Source organism: Sphaerodactylus townsendi, linkage group LG12 (assembly GCF_021028975.2).
Source record: "Sphaerodactylus townsendi isolate TG3544 linkage group LG12, MPM_Stown_v2.3, whole genome shotgun sequence".
Taxonomy (NCBI): domain Eukaryota; kingdom Metazoa; phylum Chordata; class Lepidosauria; order Squamata; family Sphaerodactylidae; genus Sphaerodactylus; species Sphaerodactylus townsendi.
In genome coordinates, this window is record NC_059436.1 from 5,990,849 (window position 1) to 6,014,140 (window position 23,292).

The 23,292-nt window shown below is 47.9% G+C and overlaps 1 protein-coding gene across 2 annotated transcripts in view; it reads right to left on the minus strand.

The window, feature by feature from the left end:
- ADGRA2 (adhesion G protein-coupled receptor A2) overlaps positions 1-11,122 on the minus strand; it is an 82,244-nt gene extending 71,122 nt beyond the window's left edge. For both annotated transcript variants that reach the window (XM_048512618.1, XM_048512617.1), the window contains exon 1: positions 10,611-11,122. In XM_048512618.1, the coding sequence (XP_048368575.1) occupies positions 10,611-10,864 (254 nt within the window). In that variant the 5' untranslated portion in view covers positions 10,865-11,122. The remainder of the gene's footprint in view (positions 1-10,610) is intronic.
- Between the last annotated feature and the right edge of the window lie 12,170 nt (positions 11,123-23,292).

Below are 23,292 nucleotides of genomic sequence, written 5' to 3' on the forward strand. Positions count from 1 at the left end.
AGGGTCAGTTCAGACGTCAAGCATATTACAGGCTGACTGTGCTCACGGCTGAACAGGAAACTCCGTACAGACCGTTTCTGGTCAGCATCTGACTTTTAATAAGGAACATATTTTAAACTGAGCAACAGTTGCAAAGCTAGAAATGTTGGCACAATCCTCAAAAACTCCCTCCTTTCTCCACCCCACCCACACACCAGCGACGCGCCACAAAACTCTTCCCCCTCAATACAAACTAGGAGCAGAAACTCCGACAGTGCTTCAAGCCTGTCATTTCCACAGACCTCGATCACGGATGTCTAGGCATTGCCCTTGACACGGGAATCATCACCCCTGTGCTGCTCACAATGGACAGGAGTAGGAAACAGAACAATTAATCCACAATGGACAGAAGAGATGTTTGTAAGGGGCTATGGCTCACGGGCAGAGCATCTGTGCTCCATGTGGAAAGTCCCAGGTTCAATCCTTGACATCTCCAGTTAAAAGGATCGGGCAAGAAGTGATGTGAAAGACCAATACCTGATTGTGGAGAGCCTGAGTAGACAACACTGACTTTGAGACCAATGGTTTGACTCAGTAGCTTCATGTATAATGGTTTCATACTCTGTTAAGATAGAATAAAGCAACTACTGGCCACAGTGTGTAGACCAGTGGTTCCCAGACTTTTGGGTATGGTGAACCATATGCCTAAATCTCATTGGCATGGTGACCTTCTTTAAAAAAAAGATATGCACAAATCAGTAAAGTTGTAAAAGCCTGTGACTTACCTTCATAGGCTTTGCAACCCACTTTTGAGTCGGGACACACTAGTTTTGACCACAAGTCATGCGTGTCTGTGACCATCTGTAGCAAGGGAACTGACTGTGCAGATTGCTACAGCGAGCCAGTATACTGCAGCAGATGAGTCAGTATACTGTACTAGATGTAAGTCAGGAATTTCTGGGGTTCGAATCCCCATTTGGGACATTACATCCTCTGAATGATTGTGGGCCAATGGCTCCTTCAATACTTTACCTGCACCAACTCACCCATTTCATACAAGCAACTGACAGGAAGATGTGTTCCGGGGTCTCAAGCCTTTCCCAACATTTGCTACTGGAGATCCTACCTAACTACACAGCACACATTCCAGGAGAAAATTCTCTCGGAGACCTGAGGAAACTTGCACGGTCAGAAGAAAGCCTTATTAATGCGATGGCATTTCCTCTTTTTCGTCCCAAGAATGCATTTTGTTCTGCAAAGCAGCACTTCAGTGGAAAAAGGGGGAAAGGGATGACGCCGATGAAACTGACAAGGAAACTGACTAGGAGCCAGTGTGGTGTAGTGATTAAGAGTAGTGGACTCTAATCTGGCTTTGTTGCCCTGCTCCTACACATGAAGCCTGCTGGGTGACCTTGGGCTAGTCTTGGTTCTCTCAAAACTCTTTCAGCCCACCTACCTCACAAGTCATGGGGAGAGGAAGGGAAAGGAGCTTGCAAGCCACTTTGAGACTACCTACACTTGAGAAAAGCGAGGTGTAAATCCAAACTCTTCTACTCTTCTTTTTTCACCAACCTTCTGATGAGGTACAAAACGTGTTTCCCCAACTTGTGTCCAATATGGTCAGGAGGAGGCAACCTCTCTCTCCCTCTACCAATTGTACAGGTGAGGATGCCTTATACCAAGTTAGTACAGGTGAGGATGCCTTATACCAAATTGTACAGGTGAGGATGCCTTATACCAATACTAATTCAATATTCTAACTCACATCAGTTCTTTAGGATCTGGGGCAGAGAAAAGTCTTACCCCATATCTGATACCCAGTGCCGGATTAACCCATAGGCTTGGCAGACTGAAGCCTAGGGCCTCAAAATCTAGAGGCCCTCCAGCCAAGGTGTATAATATTTTTGACACTGTTATAGGTGTATGCATGATACTTATGCGTTTTTTTCAAACACGACAGTATTTAACTGTAACATCTTACATCCTTTAGAGGACGAACTGTCAACTGCTGAATTTTAATCACCTGTCATCATCCTTGGATTTATTCAATTTTGTTTAAAATACTTTCCATCTTCCACCAGTTTTGAGAGCGGAGGACTGGGAGGGACCTTCCAAATAGAATAGCCTAAGGCCTCTCTTAATCTAAATTCAGCACTGCTGATACCTGAAGTCCCTAGAGCTGCAAGAGAGACTGAACTGGGCACCTTCTGGTATATAAAGCAGGTTGCCTACCACTGAGCCACAGTCCTAGTTTTAACTCTGAGCTGGCGCCAAATGCCACTTGGAACCCAGCCTATAACAGCTTCATGGAGAAAGGCTTCCAAAATAAACATTCTCTGGCATGCAAGAAGTTAGCTTCTCCCCTGTCCCGGCCATAACTGAGGTAGCTCTGCAGCCTCAGTTTTTGCAAAATCCTATTATGTGTCTTCCCCCTGCCGCCGCCCCCAAAGGGCAAGGTAACAACTTAATAAACTATATAACAGAAGACTGAAATTTTGTCAAGAATGCCCCAGATGTGGGGCGTGAGAAAGCTACAGAACAAAACCCAGCCTCGGAGAAGGGCTCTCCAACAGACCTGGAAACCAGTCCTAAGCTGAAACTTTATATTACCTCGCCCTCCCCTCCTAGACAATATGCAATTTCAGAGCAATCATGCTGTGTGCATAAATGAAGCCTCGCTCAAGAACTCCACATCTGGAAGAGGTTTGAAGTCCTGCATGAGAGACATCACGGCTGGCTATGACCTTCTACAGCTATCTTGTTAGGAAGACCGTACTTTTTCCATTAAGCTATTAGCAGAGAGGTCAGCTTGTGAAGGAGGGAATTAAAACCTTGTTAATACAGGCCCAGATAGTTCCTGCCACCTTGCAGCAGCTCCAGGCCGGCATCGCAGGCTGCCTGGGGGACAACAGAAGGTGCTGCGCTCCAGATCTGGGCACGCCCGAAGATTTGCTGCACTGAGATGGTTTCCATGTCTACTTCTGTCTCCTGATGATTGAAGTACCAAAGGCTACCAAATTAGCACCTTCCTCTTTAAAATGAGTACAGCACAGCACCTGGGGTCTGATGTGGTTGGATAGTGCCTGCAGAGGTCCAGCTCAAATCCTCACTTGGTCATCAAGCTCATAGGTTGTTGCCCTGCTTATGGGCCTCCCTGAGACATCTGGTTGGCTGTTGTGACAACAGGCTGCTAAACCTGACCTACAGGATGCTACAGGGATCTTCTCGTGAGAAAAGAGAAGTACAGCTAAACCTTTTAAGCTTGCAAGCCATTCTCCAGACACTGGGGAAATGGAGCAATCCCCCAAAGATGGAAAACCCAGCACTGAGCCAAAGGGACCCTACAGCACCCTTTTCAGCAAACCTCTCTGTATAGGGGCTGTAAACTAAGAAGAACAAGCCTCCTGGATCAGACCAGAGTCCATCTAGTCCAGCACTCTGCTACTCACAGTGGTCCACCAGGTGCCTTCGGGAGCTCACATGCAGGATGTGAAAGCAATGGCCTTCTGCTGCTCTTGCTCCCGAGTACCTGGTCTGCTAAGGCATTTGCAATCTAACTAGGTTAAGGGACAAACCAAATAACACAGGCATTCCGTGACTTAAACTCTAGATGTGTATTTTGGTCCCCTCAAATCAGCAAGGATGAGGACACAATTTGGATAGGGTCCACAGCACAGGGAGGGTTTATCTTCCTTTTATGCCAACTCCTTATTCCAAATCCCCGCCACCCCTCCCTGCTCTGCTTCAAGCTTCAATACCCCTCTTTCCCTCCTCCTTCTGTTCCGACAAAGTGTGCAAATGAAGGAAAAGAGTTAACTGTCCACATTACGTGAATTTGTGGTCTGAATCATCCCTTCACATAGCTGCTTTTCATAGCCATACTGGGAGGTCATGGAGATGACAAAGAATGGCAAGAATGGCAGCCTGGCCCTTAAAAAAGGATCAGCTCAGCTCCCTAAGAAGCTAGTCCTCAAGGGCACATTTACGTCCTACGTTTTCCCCTGGGTCCACCCTATCAAATACATATTGGCTCATTCCGCACATGCAGAATAATGCACTTTCAAACTGCTTTCAGTGCTCTTTGAAGCTGTGCGGAATAGCAAAATCCACTTGCAAACAGTTTTGAAAGTGGTTTGAAAACACATTATTTTGCGTGTGCGGAAGGGGCCATTGTGATTTCTGTATTGGGAACCTCACCCAGTCACACCAAGGAACAATCTGAAAGGAGCTGTGGTATGCAAGGAGAGAGGATTTAGCCTCCCCTCAGCCGCACGTTGTAGAATCATAGAGTTGGAAGAGACCACAAGGGCCATCAAGTCCAACCCCCTGCCATGCAGGAACACACCATCAAAGCATCATTTTCCTGACCTGAAATGGCCAATGGGCACACTTTTTGCTCACTGTGGCTGCTCCATGTGCTCACCTTAACTTCCAAGATCTGATGAGATCTAACCAAGCTGAACCATCCAGGTCAGGGAGAGCATGCATGTGCAAGTATGTGTCTGTGTTCATTACAGATGAAGAGAAAGTCAAGGGCAAAATCAATAGGGTGAAAAGGCCCTTCTCAGCCGACACCAATTTGCTTATCTTCCATTCACTGAGATGCCAGATCTGTAGAGCTGAATTCAAAGCTTCCATTCCTCCAGCCTTCCACAAGTCCTAGCAGCCTTCCACAGCAAAAAAACCAGCCGCTTTGCAGAAAGCTTCACCATGAGAAGAACAAACCCCTTGGATCTAACCCAACATCTGCAAACCTTTTCCAGGTCTCAGCCATGCCTTCCTGATCATCAACAGTCAAAAGCAGTTTCATACTACAGGCAGGTTTCCAAGTGCCATGTGTTTGGACAGGGAAAGATCCCCCCTCCCTTTTTTTTTACAACACAATGCACAGGCTATCAAGCCAATCTCTTGTACCTGCAGATGTGCAGCTGATTTTAGAAATTAGAAACAGCTGCCAAACCCCTTGGGCAACAAGGCCGGGCCTGGAGAAAGCGAGGTGGTTGTGACAGCTCTGGAGATGTGAAGGGTGCACCTTGAAAGAAGCCGAACACATCTCTGAACAGCTGTTCTCAGGTGGGGCTGCCCAAGATTCAGCCATCCGAGCTATGCGAACTTTGCCCCCAGTACAATCCCAAACAGAGTGAGCGTGGTGTCGTGGTTAAGAGGAGTGGACTGTCATCTGGCGAACCGGGTTCAATTTCCCCACTCGTCCACCTGATGTCTGCTGGGTGACCTTGGGTCAGTCACAGTTCTCTCAGAACTCTCTCAGCCACGCAGAGGCAGGCAGCGGCAAACCACCTCCAAACGTCTCTAACTTTGAAAAGCTGTGAGTTTGTGGCACTTTCCATTGCCAGGTCCCATAGAAAACAATGAGTTTAGAGGGGCACGGGCTCTGCTCAGAATGGCACCCCTCAGCATCTTTTATGAAAACTGGTTATAATGATGCTCATTATCAGGATCCAATTTTTTCCCCTGGGGAGGAACTCCTCACTGCACGTCTTGCAGAAATAAATTAGCATCCCAGGCCAGATATTTTCCGCCATACAAAGAAAAACAACTGCTGACAGAACTGCGTTCAATTCCCCACTTCACAAAAAGCCTGCTGGGCGACCCTGGGCCAGTCACAGTGCTCATAGAACTCTCTCAGCCCACACAGTGGCAAACCACCTCCAAAATGTCTCTTGCTGTGAAAACCCTACAGGGTTGCCATGAGCTGGCTGCAACTTGACAGCCCTTCACACACACACACACATCCTCCTGTGGTAACTTTCCATGCATGTTGGCAGGATTGTGACTCAGCGGCAAAGCATCTGCTGGCTAGCAGGGGATGATGGGAACTGTAGTCATGACATCTGGAGGGCCGCGAGTTTGACACCTGTGAGGTAGACAGTCTCAAGCTCAGTTCCCAGCACCTCTAGTGAAAGGGGTGAGGAAGTCAGTGATGTCAAATACCTCTACCTGAGATCCTTCCAGTCAATGGAAACAATACGGACCTCGAGAGACCAATGGTCTAACTCCACATAAGACAACTTCTTGTCTTTGTACATGATGAGATGTTCCCTAATCCATGAAATCTGGTGTGTGTGTAAAGTGCCATTAAGCGCGACCCCTGGTGGGTTTTCAAGGCAAGTGATTAAGCAGAGGTGGTTTGCCAGGGCCTTCCTCTGCAGAGTCTTCCTTGAAGGTCTCCCGTTCAAGTACTGACCCCACTTAGCTTCCGAGATCTGACAAGATTGGGCTATACCCATCCTCCATGAAATCTTACACAAGAACAAAAACATGTTAGTCCCAAGTTTTCAGTTTATTTCTTGTACATGATGCAACAGTAGGTCCACGGCTCTGATCCCATGTATAATGGTACAGCGTCTGCGTGCACATAAATGGTGGCCTTTCAGTGCATAGAGCCAGGCTGTCTCCTCTGTGTCAAAAGCTCATTTGCGTCAGAGCACTGCGCTGAGCTCTAGTTACCCGCAATGGCCTTTAGATGCAAATTTCTCTGGACTGAGTGCAGCGAAGGATATGAACCCAGTAGTGTTCCAAAACAGTGACCGGGGAGTGGGTGGGTGCAGTGGCACCATACGAATGAAAGAGAAAGAGACTCACATTTAAAAGAGCCATCTAAATGGTCCAGAAAACAATCCGCAAAAAACGTCACAAACCGCTCTGAGAGACATTTCAAATGCAGTCCAGTTTCCTGCATGCAGCACAGCTATTCACCACGCAATCACACATTCGGACATCCACTGAGGTTAATTAACACCAACGCGCTGTGGAAGGCAAAGCCACAAATCATACTGTTGCACACGTTGAGTCATTTCTTGGCTGAGCAAAAGTTAACTATTCCGAACCAAAAAAAAAAAAACCCCTTTGGAAAGCCAAAGGGAATTGAGAAAAGTAAAAAATAGGGATCAGAAGCGAACTTAATTCCAAGATAAGCACATGCAACAAGGAAATGTCGTAGTTTTTGAATAGCTGTGCTTTGATCAAGCACAGATACTATGTCCAGGGAGAAGAAGGTCAATTGGCTCATGGCTCCAAATAGAATCATTTCAGAAAGACTTTAGAGAACCTGAATCACACATCAGGTACCACTGGCCCATTCCACATCTCATCTGAAGCTGAGCATCACTCAACAAGGACCTTGAAGCTTGCAGGATGAGTCTGAACTTGTCTCTATACAAGTGATGATGCAGCTTCACATATTCAGCTAAACTGTGTAACTGAGGCCCTTTCCGCACGTGCAGAATAATGCACTTTCAATCCACTTTCACAATTGTTTGGAGGTGGATTTTGCTATTCCGCACAGTAAACTTCAAAGTGCCTTGAAAGTGGATTGAAAGTGCATTATTCTGCATGTGTGGAAGGGGCCTGAGTTAACATGTCTAACAAGGTCAGTATTCTCCACTTTAACTGGGAGCAGCTCTCCAGGGTTTCAGATGAACGTCTTTCACATCACCTAGTGCCAGGTCCTTTCAACTGAAGATGCTGAGGGGCTGAGCCCGGGACCTCCTGCAAACGGAACAGACGCTCCACCACCGACCCACGGCCCCTTTCCTATTTCAGCCTATCTTCTACCAAAACAACACTGGGAGCCGCTTCCAAGGTTCAAATCAGTTACAAAAACCATGTCTCATTCTCAAAAACCCAGATGACAAGAAGCAGCATCCAAATGACTGAAAAAAGACAAAAAAAGACAAAAGCAGCAATAAAAACCAGGATCACAAAACAAATAAGCGGACTCATTCAGATGATCAAAACAGCAGAGGTAAAAGTTGTCCATTAACAGGAAAAGACTGGTGAAGCCCGGCTTGATGAAGACTCTACCAAAAACTCTCCCCTCCCAAGCCTTCACCAATCACTGAAAGGGCGAGGGAGAAGGGGCCAGTCAGTCTTCCCTGGGGCAGGGAGTTCCAGAGTCTAAAAAAAGCCCCAGCCCCGCTTGCTCACTAACTTCTCTTCGCTGAGTGTAAGGATGTGAAGCAAAGTGTAAGTGGGTCCAGATGAGTGAAGACAGTCCCTGGGATATTCTGGTGTAAGCCCTTTATACACAGCAAACTTATTTAACACTGCAATCCTCAGCCCCACTGAACACAACAGGATTTGGCTCCAAGGATATATGCACAGGGTTGGGTTGCCCATTCTGAAGACTCGCCAGCAAAGCAGAAAAGTGTATTTTATCCCTTCTCCAAGACTGTATGTTTTTAATGCAAAGAAATAACATTCTAAGAAACACACAGGAGTTCATAGTCTTTCAGGCAAAATTCAGCTTTGCAGTTTCCTTGCAGATTGCAAACGCATTGGAAATAAGCACCTAAGAAGCTTGCGGGCATAAATTTCCTTCCTCCATTTGAGGAAAATTGGCATCAAAGTTTGGCTCGCATGAAAGAAGGCTGCCCCATCTCCCGATCTGTGCGAGAGGAAGCCGCTGCTTTCTTTGGACCCCAATCCCCCCTTTCATTACATTTGGTTATCATGTTTCAAATAGGGAAAATATTTTAAGCAGGGAAAGGGTAACATCTAAACACCAACCTAGGCATGTTCGTGCGGGTGGGGTTTTCAGCCTCACTGCCCAAAAACTGTAGTTCCTATTATTCCACGTTTACATCAAATGATTGACCAGAATGTCCTGACACAAGATGATCCGTTACTACCAGTTACATTTGGTATGCAAATCCCCTGTGTGTGTTGTCTGGTTTTTTTTGTCCAATACCATATGGGCTGTCTAAGGAGCAGCCCCTTGATCCTGGATCTAGTGCATAAGCATACTACAGGTTGGCACATGCATACCTTCCCATACTCTGCAGCAATACAGAAATGCATTTACAGCTTTGTGCTTATTTTATCATTCTAGTGGTCAAAGTGTCCCAATTAGGACTAAGGAGAACCAGGTTCAAATCCCCAATCTTAGCACAGTTGCTGTATCCTTGCCTAACTGACCTCTCTGGTATGCTGTGGGAATAAAAGAGGAGTGGAATTGAGACAGAGAGCATAAGAACATAAGAACATAAGAACTAGCCTGCTGGATCAGACCAGGGTCCATCTAGTCCAGCTCTCTGTACTCGCAGTGGCCCACCAGGTGCCTTTGGGAGCTCACATGCAGGATGTGAATTTATGCCCCCTGACTTCCTTGGAGAAAAGGCAGGCTAAACATCTGATATTTTTAACACGAGGAAGGTCTCAGCAATTCTCCGACGCACCTTATGTGCCAAAGCTAGAAAACTGACAACGAGCGCAGTGTAACGGTTAGCGTTTTAGACTAGGATCCTGGAGACCCAGGTTCGAATTCCTACTCTGCACTGGAATCTCTCACTGTGACGTTGGGCAGGTCACGCAGCCTCAGCCCAACTTCTGTACAGGGCTGTATTAGGATAAAATGGAAGAAACAAAAGTAGCAGAAAATGCTTTCTGTTCACACTGTGAAGAAAGACAGAGTATAAACGAAGCAAACAAATACAAGAAAATGCAGGTGGGTAGCCATATTAATCTGTAGCAGCAGAACAAAATTCAAATCCAGTAACATCTTAAAGACCAACAGAATTTGAATCCAGGAGCATCTTACAGATCAACAAAATGTCCCAGAGAATGAGCTCTGAGTCACGAAAGCTCGTATCCTGGAATGTTTGTTGGTCTTTACAGTGCTGCAGGACTCAGATTTTGCTCTTCTTCCTGAAATCGCTTGGATTTACTTCCAAGTGGGCACACTTTCAGATTGAGTTACAAGCGTGCGTCTTTCACATGCAGCACCCGCAAGCCAATCAGCAACAGGAAATGGAAAGTGCAACCACAGCAAAAAAAGCGGAAAGGAGCCAGGAATGACATGAGATCCTATGCTGATGTTAAAAAGAATCAGAGTTCATACCTGGAACTGGATGGCTGGCCCCACCACTACAGATTCCCTAGGTTAGTAAATGCAAAAGAGGAAAAGTATCTTCCAGTGTTATATTAGTGGGAGGGATCCAAGCAAGGGCCAACAATACATTTCATGTTAGAAGTTAAGCACTTTTGATGAACACCTACGGTACAATAGTCAGTTAGTGGAAGGCATCTCTCTGCACATGTGCTGAGTTCCACTGGTAATCAAAGTGACTTTTTGGCCTAGGCATCTCCATTTAGATATCATTCTGTGTATCTAGATGTCCGGGAAGAAGCATGCCTCTGATCATATACAAAGTGTACTTCTCTCAAGACTTAGTAAATATAGCTATGCCTCTGCAGATAGCAAAGAAGACTGGAAGAGAGGGAGTGAATAGGGCATCTGGCTAAACAGCTCTGCACACTTTGTGGATGCACGCTTACTTGGGAGTAAAGTCCACTGAACACAGGGGGATTTACTTCTGAACAGACATGCCAAGAATTGGGCTGCAAATATATCGCTGAATAAAACCAATGAGATGTGCCTACCTCAGTGGAGATCCACAGCAGCAAGCCAGAATACAAGTACATTGATTTTATTAATTAGCTGGCCACTTTGCATGCACATGATCTAATCTAAGTAAGCAGGTTACCAAAAGCATCTGAATCCAGCTCACACGTTTGACACGGTGAGGAAAAGGCTTATGAGCATGCACAGAGAGGCCACCCCACATTTAGGGTTGGAGGGGTGCCACCGTCTCCGGATAAGCGCTACTCACAGGGTGACGGTGCCGTTGGGTAAGAAGCGAGGCGCCGGCGGCTCGCCCAGGTCCTGTCCGCTGCAGCTGACCCTCTTCCTGGCCGCGCCGGGCATGGCCAGCCCCTTCGGCCGGTCGTCCACGCACTTGCAGCCGCGGAGCTGCAGCGGGCAGCCGCGCGTCCCCCCGGAGCTGCCCAGCGCCGCCAAAAGGAGCAGCGCGCCCGCCCAACGCATCCTCGACGGCGCCTCCCGGCCAGGCGGAACGCAGCCCATCAGCCCATCCTCGGAGCCCCGGCGCCTCCGCGCTCCGCTGCGCCACCCAGTCCGCCCGCCGACCGGCCGGACACTCGCTCGCTCACATGTAGCGGGCAGCGCAGCCGGGCCGAGGGCTCCTCCCGGCCCCAGCGACGGCTACCAGGACGAGGAGGGGCGCGCCAGCCCCTCGGCTGCCCCCAGCGCCTGCATGGCCGGCCGGGAGCGCGGGGCTTGGCAGCGGCGGCGCCAGCAGGGAAGGTCCTCCACGGGATGGGTTGGAAAGTAGCGGTCTGGGGTGCTGTGATTCGGGTCCCGCCCCTCGACTGCCTGCACAGGCGGGCGGGCTTCCCTGGCCGGCCCTAGCGCCTCCCTCTTCCCGGCTCGCCGTCCGGAAAGCTGCCTGCGCCTCAGCCGGTTCCTTGGATGTTGAGGGGCGAAGGATCAATAATGTCCTCCAAAACGTCCTGTCGTTAACAGCCTCGCTCAGGTCTTGCAAACTGCCTTCATAGAGTCCGTGCTGTTGTTTCCTCTTTTCCTGCTACTTGCAACTTTCTCCGAGCATTATTGTCTTCTGACTATCTGTCATCTATTCTTACGCCACCAATCTCCCGAAGGCACGGCAGCTTACAAGTAAAAAAACATATCAAAACAATACATAATATAATATAAAAATATAAACATTATAAGCATTAAAACCTTGTAATCATTTTAGCTTCTCTGACAGTTCAGGCTTGATTTGATCCATTTGTGTTTGGGTGTTTTTTTTGGCCGCCCATGGTAATCGTATTTACTTACTTTTGCTGATATTGTATTGCATTTTCTATCACTATGAACTGTTTTCTAGCATGTGTGTGTGTGGGGGGGGGGGGGTTAAAACCCTCTCCTTCAAAAGTGAGACTCTGGTCTGATGCAAGCTAATTTCCCTCTCTCCCCTCCCCAGACTGCTTTTTTTTTTTAACATGGCAAAACAACTGGATAAATCCTATAATGGATCTGCCACTTAATGTGTAATTTGACCCTGTGAGACAGCAAAGAAGTTGGGGGGGGGGGAGGGTCTGTTTACTGATAACAGGTCAGTTGCAAAGCTGAGGAGGGGGAAAGCACCTTCAGACTGGCCACACCAGTCTGAAGGCACGCTTGCATTTCACAAGTATTCCTTCTTTGCAGCAAGTTTGCGGAATGTCCTGCTGACTGGTAATAAAAACGGAGGAAGCCCCGTTTTAACTGGATTCCTTTGGCTTCTCATTTGCTCGGGAGGAAATTGCATTAACGATGCATTCCTTTGCAGAATTACTAATTGAAATCAACAGGTTTAGACTGCAGGAACTCTGCAGAGAATCGCCCGGCTAAAACTACCTCTTCTTTCGTGCAAATGGAACCCAGGCAGTTTCTACTATGTCAGTAAGTTTTGGAACCAGTCCATGTGGGGGCCCTTTCTATTTGGACTTTTTAAGACTCAGTTGCTAGAAAAAGAAGGGGCCCACCCCACTGTACCATTATTAATGTTATAGAAGATTTCAGGGCCGTAGAGAGGTTTGTAGCACAGCACTGGTCCCAGTTAGACCTGAAATTTGCAGACTGTGCCCTGGATGCAAAATGGACCATCTCAGTCCTAGCTAGACACCAGATGTTTATATTCCAAGAACTGGCAACAGTATTTGTGAGGAGGTAGTGGAGGACATGTGCATCGGTTGGGCTAGTTACTAGTATCTGGGAGCCCTGGGTTCAAATCATGGAGCTCATTGAGTGATATTGGGACATCCCCCTTCTTTCTCAGCCTCACCTACCTCACAGGGTAGGTGATTTCTGTTGTGAAAAAAAGTGGAGAAAGAAGAACCACACCCAGAACTCTTAAAACAAATGAAAATACACTCAAAACAAGGCAAAGAGCCCTGTGGGGATCAGAAGGGCAGACTTGGAAGATCTGTGTTCAAATTCTGGCTCAGCCATGAATCTCTCAATTACTCTTTATGTAGCCATTCCATGAATGTTTCAGAACAAGACCTGGAGTTTTGGTCACTGTGGTTTGAAGCAGAATCCCTTTCATTATTTTTCCCACCTTTCTTCCAGGTAGTTCACCTGCTAGCCAGCTTCACTGCTTCCAGGGAGCTCCATGTTGGGAAATTCCCGGAAAGTAGGGTTGGAATCTGGGGGCGGGGGCTGGGTTTGGGGAGAGGAGGGACTTCAGTGGGGCATGATGCATAGATCTCCCCTGGCCAAAGCAGCCATTTTCTCCAGGGGGATTGATCTCTACTGCCTGAAGATCGGTTGTAATCAAGGAGATCTCCAGCCACAACCTGGAGGTTGGCAAGCATATCCATCTGGCTTCACAGTCTCTAGAAACAGAATTGCAGTAACAGCCAAGCAGACCACTCCCACTGAGGCTACAGATTCAGCACGTTTAGATCCTTTTGGAAAACATGGATATCATAGCATCACTGCCAGGACAGTGAAGTGCACTCACTTGCATAGGTGGTTGAAATGGACATCTGCATGTGCATGACCCCAGGGTGCTGGTGGTGTTGCAGACGTTTTCCAGCCATTTTAACCAAAGTGCTCAGCAGCTGGCATTGTTGTAATTTACTTCTTTTTCAAACAATGATCTCTCTGGAACTCAACCCCCTTTTTGCCTTTTGTCTCCCCAACCATTATCTCCACACATCAGGCTCCCAACCCAAGCTAAAGCCAGGCCAGCTTCAGCAAGCTTTCTTCCCTCTCTCCTCAAAAGTGCGCTGCTGTCTGGCCTTCAACTTCCTCTGCTTGGAAGAGGCCCCGTTTGTCTGTCCCTCAGACCATTTCCTCTTCCCCTGCAGGACCCAACTCTTGAACAAAATATTTCCTGAATGACCCTACATTTGCAGGGCATCCTGATCCTTCCCTACTCCATTGTCATATTATCTGGCCCAGGGGTCTGCTGGGACAATCACTGTAAGCTCTACTTCAAGGCCTTCCATTTTTCTTAGCCATGACAAGGGGCAGAAATCCATGAGTGGTTTTTTAAAAAATCACCACCTAGCCTTCTGCTCCTCCTCCCTCTGCTGTAATTTCTCCAGACGCTTTCTGTAGATCTTCAAATGCACCTTTGCAACACGAGAGCTAGCAACTTGCTTTGGAAAAGGACACCTGAGAGTCTTCAGACCCTAAACTCTAATTTAGATTCCCAGATCCTCCTTCTATGTTCTAGTTCCAGCCAAATGTCCCCTGCCCCCTGCTTCATGAGAAAAAGGCAGGAAGCAGATTTCCACCATGCCAGGATTTAGTCCAGCCAAAGTCCCCCAGGAATACTTACATGATACTTCATGACTGAATGATAATCTGGGAGCCAGCAAGGGTGTAGTGGTTAAGAGCAGATGGATTCTAATCAGGAGAACCAGGTTTGATTCCCCACTCCTCCACCTGAGTGGCGGAGGCTTATCAGGTGAACCAGATGTGTTTCTACACTGCTATATTCCTGCTGGGTGACCTTGGGCCAGTCACAGTTCTCCTGAACTCTCTCAGCCCCATCTACCTCACAAAGTGTCTGGTGTGGGGAGAGGAACAGAAAGAAGCCTGTAAGCCACCTTGAGTCTCCTTACAGGAGAGAAAGGTGGGGTATAAATCCAAACTCCTCCTCCACCTCCTATTATAGTGGTTAAGAACAGACGGACTCTAATCTGGAGAACTGGATTTGATTCCCCACTCCTCCTGCAAGGCTGGGAATAACAAGGCTATTAAGGTTACACCACCATAAATAAATAAGAGGTCCTATAGAGAAACGCAAACAGCTCTCAAAGCGCCGGCGGTAACTCTTTAGCCATGTCAGGGATGTGAGATTGATGTTCTGACTTTAACCCTGGATTAAGACAGCAAGGAATGCCTTCATTAACACTGAAGAGGGCAATACAAAAACATCACTTTACAGCGGAAGGCGTTCTATTGCTGCTTGCTTGATGGAATTGGATACCACTTGACCGGGAAACCAGTTATATGATTTGGCTTGTGCGTGTGGATACCACTCAATCTCCGGCGATCACGGCTAAATGAATGATGTTTTGATTTCGCTGGTCAATAGTCCAGTGGTGAACAACAGTGGTTTATTGACTGTCAAAAATAGTTTGATTCTACCACAATACAGCTAGATGGGTTCCCTCACACCTTTGCACTTTAAAATGGACTTAGTTCACAGCTTGGCTGATGATCCCTCTCTAAAAGACTATATTTATTTATGTATGTATCAATAATCAATTATTTATTTCTGGACTTGCAGGCTATTGTTTTGTACATATTGTATGTATGTTTTGTATTGCACATTTTCAACTTTGTCATTTTTTTTGCACTTTGAATTTTAATTAAAGCACTTATATCAGATCAGTGTATCTCTCTATCTTGAGCAGGCAGGGGATGGTGACGTCCCTGTTTTTAATTCTTTCAGTCTCATCTACCTCACAGGGTTGCTGGAGGGACAAAATAGGAGAAACAGACACATCGCTCTGAAATTTTTGGAGCAAGAGCAGGATAACGCAAGATCCATATAAAAAGTTATTTGCATTGGGTTTAATTCAGTCTCATGTTCTGCTTTCTGCTTTACAGCCAAGTTTACCTGGAAAGTGGGATTGAGGATGACTGGCTAGATGACTAATAGCCCAACCTTGTTAACCACAGAAGGAATACCATCTGGGTGGATCGTGCATAAATGCAGAGTTTTGTAGATGAAAGACCAAGAGCCACTGACCTATTCTGATCTGTTCTGGAGCCCTTCTAAACTTGGTCTGAGTTGCCATTAACACTTCCCTGCTCTTTTCCTCTGATGTAATGCCCCCAAAACAGTCGGCGCATTCTCCGAGAGCCAAACAAGATGGCTTTTACTGGCTCCAAGACCCGGAGGATGCTTGTCAGCTGGCAGATGTCGACTCCAGAGCAACCGAAGCGAGCATGCCACCATATGAGCTCCTCTCAGCTTTCCCTCCACCATTTCCTGTAAAGTTACCTCTCAAAACAGTCGGTTCCACATCCAAAACGAGCAGAAATGTGAAACCCGGAGCCTGTCCTGCAAAAGGCCTACAGTTCAAACACAGCTTCCCCGAAGGGCTTGAGAACCATGTCTTCCAGGTTTCTTTCAACTCTTTCCAAACCCCTTCCCAAATAAACACCAGCTCTGATCCACTGGAGCTGTTCTCCGGCAAAGGCAAATAAAAAGGTGACTTATTTCATCCTGTAATAACAATCAACTCCCTGCTTTTAAGACGGGTTTAAGCTTCTCAAAGCAGGGCACTCCAAGCTGGTCACTTTCATATGCCACGAAGGCATCCTCAAAGGTTTCATTGTTCTAAATGCCGTCATTGAGCACCTCGGGCTTAATGGCGCCTGCTTCTCTGAAAGGCAAGTGGTATAGTGGCCACCTTCATCCGCAAGGAAAACTAAAAAAACGGTCTAGAACACAGCCCACAGATAATTGTTAGGACCAACCTAGGGACACATACCAGTACACTAGATTTCATGTTTACTGGAACACTTCATCTGGCTGAATGTTACAAAAAAATTAAACATGTTTTAAAACAGCAGGGGCAGTTCCCCAACGTTTCTTTTCAACTTATTGTAACATCCAGCCTGATGAAAAATTCTAATGACCTCAAAATATTATGCATTGTTGAGTCCTTTGGTAGGTCTTCTTCTGATGGCATACCTCCAGAGTAAATGCTATGCCATGGAGCCGCATATTGGTCCCTGGCACAGATCTATATGCGCTTCCCCTCCCTCAACAGGGCTCTTCAGCACTGGCTCCCTCAGCGCTGTTGGGACGCCTCTCTGAACTGGAAACCTGGGCCCTCCGGGGATGGTGTCTCTTCAGTTCTGCAGGCCTGTAAGACTGAGATGTTCTGTCAGGGCTATGGTTGAGGACATCTAGCTGGCCTGCCTCCCCTTCCTTTTACCTTCCTTCCCTTCTTTTCTACAATTACCTTTGAAATGCTGATGTTCTCCCCGCTCTGTTGCCCCAGCCCACCGGGCCATTCTTTTTTATTGAGCTTCCCAGTTATGCGTCCTTTCCGGTTTTCTCCCTGATTGGCTCTATTGCCAGTACTTTTTATGGCAAGTACTTCATTCCAATATTGCTTGCAAAGGTGCCTTTGACATACGTGAATTCTTTAAAAGCAATATAAAGTGTAAGTGGCTGCAAGTATCTTGTTAAAGCAGAAGGGGCTCTAGGAAATGAAACAATAAATAAAGCCTGAAAAATGTATTATGTAGGATTTCAGTGATCAGCTTGTCCACCGGCCAAACTGCCTACCACAGACTTCTAGAGTTCTCTTAGTGATTTACGTCGGACGAAGTATCATAAGCATCTCTTTTTCAACTTATTGTTGAAAACAGTACCCTGGAGAAAGAGACAGTTAACTCTTGTCTTCCTTGCACTTGTGCCTCTTTCTTGATCTAAACTGGTCTTGGGACTCCTTGAAGATCCAGTGAGGAAAACTATTAACATGAATATCTGTCTTTTCTCCTATAAAGACTTAAAGCAGCACAGGGGAGGGTGGAATTCTTGATCAAGGAAATGAGTCTAAGTGCTAGGACTCTGACCCCATCTCCACAGTTACATTTTAGGGCCAAACATCTCTGGATTTCCAATTATGATATACATAGTCTGTCTTATCGCCAGTACACTCATTACTGTAAAGGTTTTAATGGTGTTGATTCTCAGCACAGCCGCTATCTTCTGGAGTAGATCTCCAGTTGCCCGGCCGGCTTATACGTGAATCGGGCAGCTATTACTCTGGTATCTCATTCCGCCAGGAGAGATGAGAAGTTCGCCGCCTCCTTACGCATGAGAAATGGGGACTGGGGAAACCGGGAGGGGATAATATGGAGAAAGCGCAACCTGTGGGTCTGAAGCGGAAGACTTCATTCCGCCACGCCGCAATGGCTTAAGATGTCTTGAATAAAACGGGTCTTTCAAATCCAACAAAGCCTTTTTATTTCTTTGCTCTATGGAATTCTTTACATTGTGGCAGGAATCCATCTTCATTTATACTTCTGTAACATCAGTGGACCTCTGGGTGTTCCGGCATGCAGAGGTTGAATATTCCTGAACTGTGGAAGCTGCTAACGGTAGCCCCATAGAGGCTCCACTTCCTTCCTGACTTTGGAGAAACCGGCGCGGGAGAACGGTTCCGCTGAAGCAACTCTCCGCCCTCGCCGACACGAGTCTTCCTTACTTCGCTGGGGACGAGGGGACTGAAGCTTAATTGGGCGCGGAGTTGCATGAGTCGCTTTTGGGGCGCTGTCTATGGATCGCGCTTCGTGGATCGGACTCTACCCGCTGCAGGATTATAAACCTCAGAGGCAATTCCTTGTCTCGGAGAGGAGATGGGTTCTGACCCACTTTTCCATGCGGCAAAATCTAGAAATCAATGAACGTATTCCTTGACTCGTATTTCGATTTGATGTCTCCTAAGAATCCACAGTGCAGAGCAGCACCGTCAAAGCCCGCCCCGAAAACCGCAGAAAGCGTCAATCGTATTCGTCGAGATCGGACCGTATGATTGGGAGGGGTTGCGCTTCGCCACCCAGTCGTGGGCCATGTGATCCTGGACGTGGGGTAGTTGATATCAAGAGGCGCTCTGTAATGCATCGACTGGTGCTGCTCTCCTCATGAGTAACGAGAAAGTCTGCGCTCCTATCCGGATTTGTTTCCCTCCCGGCCCAAAGAAAATCTGGAACGCAGGAAGGGCTCCGGATTTCGCGAAGATGCCTAAGAAGTTAGTAATTCGTGAACGCCAGCTATGTAGGAGTGAAACGAACAGCTGCAGAACGGAAAACCCGCAAAGAGACCGCGGAACAACAGCGCAAGATCGACGCCCAACTCTGAATTAGACCGAGCTAAAGACGCTACGGTAAACGGCAATATATGCAGGATTGCATCGATCCATGATAAGGTCCTGGAACACTCTAGAATGGACTCTGGAACGCCAACAATCAAGGCATTAAGCGCCATCCGGACGCAAGGCGTGAATTGACTGCAGCGACGCAACGGATCTAACTTACGACAAACTGGAGCGTGAGGAAAAAGCCTTTGCATGCGATCAAGATGCTCTTTGACTCTCGCAAAGAAGAGGGAGTTAGCCGTCTTAGAACAGGAGCTGATTAGAAGCAGCGGACAGGATGACCTCGAAAGTTGGCGCCACCGCTGGCCTTGATGCCGAATACCTACTGCCCGCCCTATCGGGCTTATCGCTTTCTGGGTCCTGCTACTTCAAGGCCTCCCAAGCTGCCTCCTAAGGTCCATTCAACGGGCTCAGCGGGCGCCAGGCCCCGCAGGCTTCCACCGAGCCTGCTCCTTCCCGCTCCCACCGCCTCCCCAGTGCCTGGCGCAGCGGTTCCAAGGGCCGTGGAGGATGGCCACAGCCCCCCTCGACATCCCTGCCCGCTTTCGGGATGGGATCCCGCCGCAACTCCCCTACTTCATCTTGCAACTCGATGCACATATGGAGGAGTAGAGCGACTGCAGACGATCTGAACATGAAAAAATACCGGGATATCGGTCTGTCCTGGATGCTGGGGTGCTTGCTGACTGCTGTGACCTTTGAGCTGTGTAGGGCGATGATACTTCGCGACAGTGGCTGCATTTTCGCTTCCCTGGCAGCCTGGCTTCCGCGATCCTGACGCTGAAAATGAAGCCATCCGCATTCAGGTAAAATCTATTCAGCAGGGCAAACTGCAAAGTTTTGCCGGAATTTGGTTTCTGCGGAGGTCGCGGCGGCGTATGCCTCGACTTCCTCCTGAGTGGCCTGAACGCATGATAATGTGAATACTTCTCCGATGCCATCGACGAAAACTTCGAGCAGAAATGGTAAGTTTTCATCCGTATCCTGCCACCATCGCTGAGAGTGGGATCGAATTGGGATCGCAAGGCGGAAGGTTCGCTGGACTACGCCGCTTAGGGGGCGTCCATCAAACCCGCTTACTACTTTACCTCCACCTTCTGCGACTCGCAAGCCAAAGCCCACCGCCTCTTACTGAACCAGTGCCGTCTGGAACGTTTACCACACGCTTAGGTGATTGTGCTCTTTATTAAGTGGGGACCAGGCCATCTACGCGCTAACCGTCTTAAAAAACAGAAGCCCACCGCGACCGTAATTCCACGCACTCTCTCTGCTGCCATCAACATGGATCCGTCCTCCAACCAGTGGCTCGCTTAAAGCTGGTTACCAAGCGGTGACCCCGGTGGAGGGAAGTGGCGGTTTGCCTCTCATCGGCTTCTGCGATGTGGACCTACTCCAGATGCGCGAGTGAAGGCACCTCTACATTGTCTTCGCTGGATTATTCTGGCCATTTAACCCTACTAAGCATACACGTATTTTAGCCTCTTGCCCCTCGAGATTCTGGCTGCTCCTATTGCCGTTAATGCGGCTCCCTAAGTGGCTGAAGAGCTCGGGTTTAGACCGAAATTCCTTCTAGCAAAGCTCCATACCGCTCAATAACAAATGGACGGTAGCCCACCGAGCCAAGGGCCCGCTCGATTCAAAATCTAACCTGTTCTCCTTCGCTAAGGCTGACCATTGGGAGAAGATTAGTTTCATACTTGCTCCAGTGGCCAAACATTCTATTTCGTCCTGGGCATGCCATGGTTATTTGCTACATGAACCAAATATTATACTTGAAGCTGGAACGGATTCTTGAATTCACTGATCCCCCTCAGGAGAGCATATGGAATTGAGGGAGAACCCATACCATCCAATGACATAAATCCCTTGGTTTCTTCAGCTGTGCACATCCCAATGGCTTTCAATTCCACAGGCATCCCTTCTCCAGCTTTACCAATGGACTTATGCCAGAGTAAGTTTCCCAAGAACATCAGGAATGTGATCAATTACCCCCCCCCCCCCCAGTAGAGACACTGGACTGCAAAATCATATTACAGCCCGAGGAGGCTCAACGCTGCCTAAAGGGTAGAATTTCTATCGTGATGAGCTCCCCAACGAGGAGAAAGAACTCCGTGGCAGGCTTCTTAGATAAAAACCTTGCTTTCAGCGGACCATACGACCCGTGGCTACTAAACACACGCCGCATCATCTGTCCTATTTGTAAAGAAAAGGATTTTGTATTCCAAGACTTTGTAATTGATTACCGAGGATTAAATGTGTTGCTTCCATGTCCAATAAATACCCCTTGCCCTCAATCACACGCTTTAGGATGCATTGGGCAAGGGACGATTTTTACTAAGTTGGATCTGAGAGAAGCATGATACTACAGAGCCAGGATTTTGCAGAAGGCTACGAGCATTTGATGTTATTTAGTCACTAAATTCGGACGAGCGAATACTCTGCCAATTATGCCATTCGCTTAGCTGGGGCACCCGAGCACTGTATAGCCCTCTGAATAAATGAAGTTTTGCATGATTTATATACAGTTGAGTAGTTGTGTACTTGTAGATGATGTTTTAGAATTGACGCCAAAACCATGGAGGAGCATGAGGCTTTGGTTGAGGAAGTATTACAACAGCTTACCGACAACTCCCTCTTCGCCAAAACTGTCTAAGTGCTGCTTTCATCAATCCTCCATATAATTCATTTGGGCTACAGGATCTCATCCGAAGGTTGCCACATAAATGGATCCCTGCAAAATTGAAGCAGTCCTAAACGGCTGAAGCCCTCCAACCCGAAAGAACGCCGCCAATCTTTCCTAAGGTTTGCTAATTTTTTATCGTGGACTTTATACCCCGCTTGCTGAATTAGATCTCTTCCACTCACAGACTCCATACGCATCAAGGGTAAAGACTCACAAGCTGCCAAGCCCGGGGCTCCCCTCCCTGTTCCAGTCGAATGTCAAACAGCCTTCCAGCTTTGAAATCGGCTTTCACCAATGAAAGCCTGCCCTAAAACACCCCACCCAGACCTATCCTTTTCGTGGTTCTACTGTGGATTACGCCTTCGACAAGGCGCTTTGGCAGGCAGCCCTATTGCAGAGAAAGCAAGATGGTAGATTTGTTCGCGTGTAGCTTATTTATCCAAAAAATTCTCCGGCGCAGAGAACTCAACTGGACCGTAGGGGATAAAGAGACTGCTGCCATCAAGGCAGCACTATCACTTCTGGCGCCACTTTGGCTTGAGGCTAAACACTCCCTTCCAGAGTTTGGTCCGGATCACAAGAACTTAGCACGCCTTCACCCCCCTCAGAATGTTCGCAAAACAACCACGTTGGAGGCTGATTTCTTCCCGCTTTTCTTTCACCGTCCATTTTTTTCCTAGAGAAAACCAAAGCAAACTGGCTGATGCGCCGTCAGCGCCTTCCCCGGGAGGGGGGGGTGGAGCTGCTTTGACGGTGACATTCCGCGCGCTATCTTCTCCCCTCCCACCGGGGGGCGCTGGGCCACGCCATTCGATTCCGGCATCAGCTCCAACTCAGCTGCTCCCAGCCTTGTCTCCCCTTTCCGCGGGGAACTCCCTGAGGAGGCGGATGCCCTCGCCAGCTGCCGGGCGGAGGAAGGCGACACCCAGCTGCGCTTTAGAATGGTGCTTGGAAGCGGGGGAAATTGTTGAGTAATGCGCTCTCCATCGACGAAGCAGGTTCACCGAGAGCTCGTCAGCGATGCCGCGCCAGCTGGACATTTTGGCTTTCTCAAGACACTGCACTTATACGCCCGGGCCAATACTGGTGGTAGCCATCGCGAAAGACATTGAGGCTTATATCGAAGCGGGTGCTCTGTTTGTCGCGTAGAGGCTGCAAATCCATTCCGGGAAAAGCTCCCATGGACTGTTAAAACCTCTCCCCGTTGCCTCCCGCTCCTGGGAAGTTATTCCTCCAATGGGATTTTATTACGGATTTTACCAGAGAGCCAGTGGAAACAGCCAGCTCTTGTGGGTGGTGGTGGTGGACCTATTCTCCAAACAAGCCCATTTCATCCCTCCTGCACCTCCATTCCCTTCCGCTTCCTAAATTGGTACGACTGTTCATTCAACATGTATATCGTCTTACACTCCTCCTCACGTGGTGCCCACCCGCTGGCCCTAATTCATTTCAAATTTTGAAAGTTTCTGGGCTTGTTGGGGCTACCTCGCAGTTGCCTCCCTACCACGCTCAAAGCATGTGAGTCGGAGAGAACTAACAGAACTCTTGAACAGTATTGAAAGACACCAACTATCACAATAAGACAACTGGTACATTTAATCTCGCTTATGAATATGCCTATAACAATGCCGCTCATACAAAAGACCCCTTCAAATTGTATCTGGTCGCTCCTTCCGCCATTGCTCCCAACTAATTCGAGGCTGCATCCTCCAGAATTCCAGCAGTGGATTTCATCTCTGGCTGAGGGGTGGAAAACGGTTCAGACTGCCTTGCAGCAAGCTAAAGATTCCCAAAAGTTCCCAGGCGGATAAACATCGGGTCTGACTTTCCTTTTATGCAGTTGGGGCTTGGGTCTATTTGTCTACTAAAATCTCAGAGACGCATAAATTTTCAAAACTGGGCAA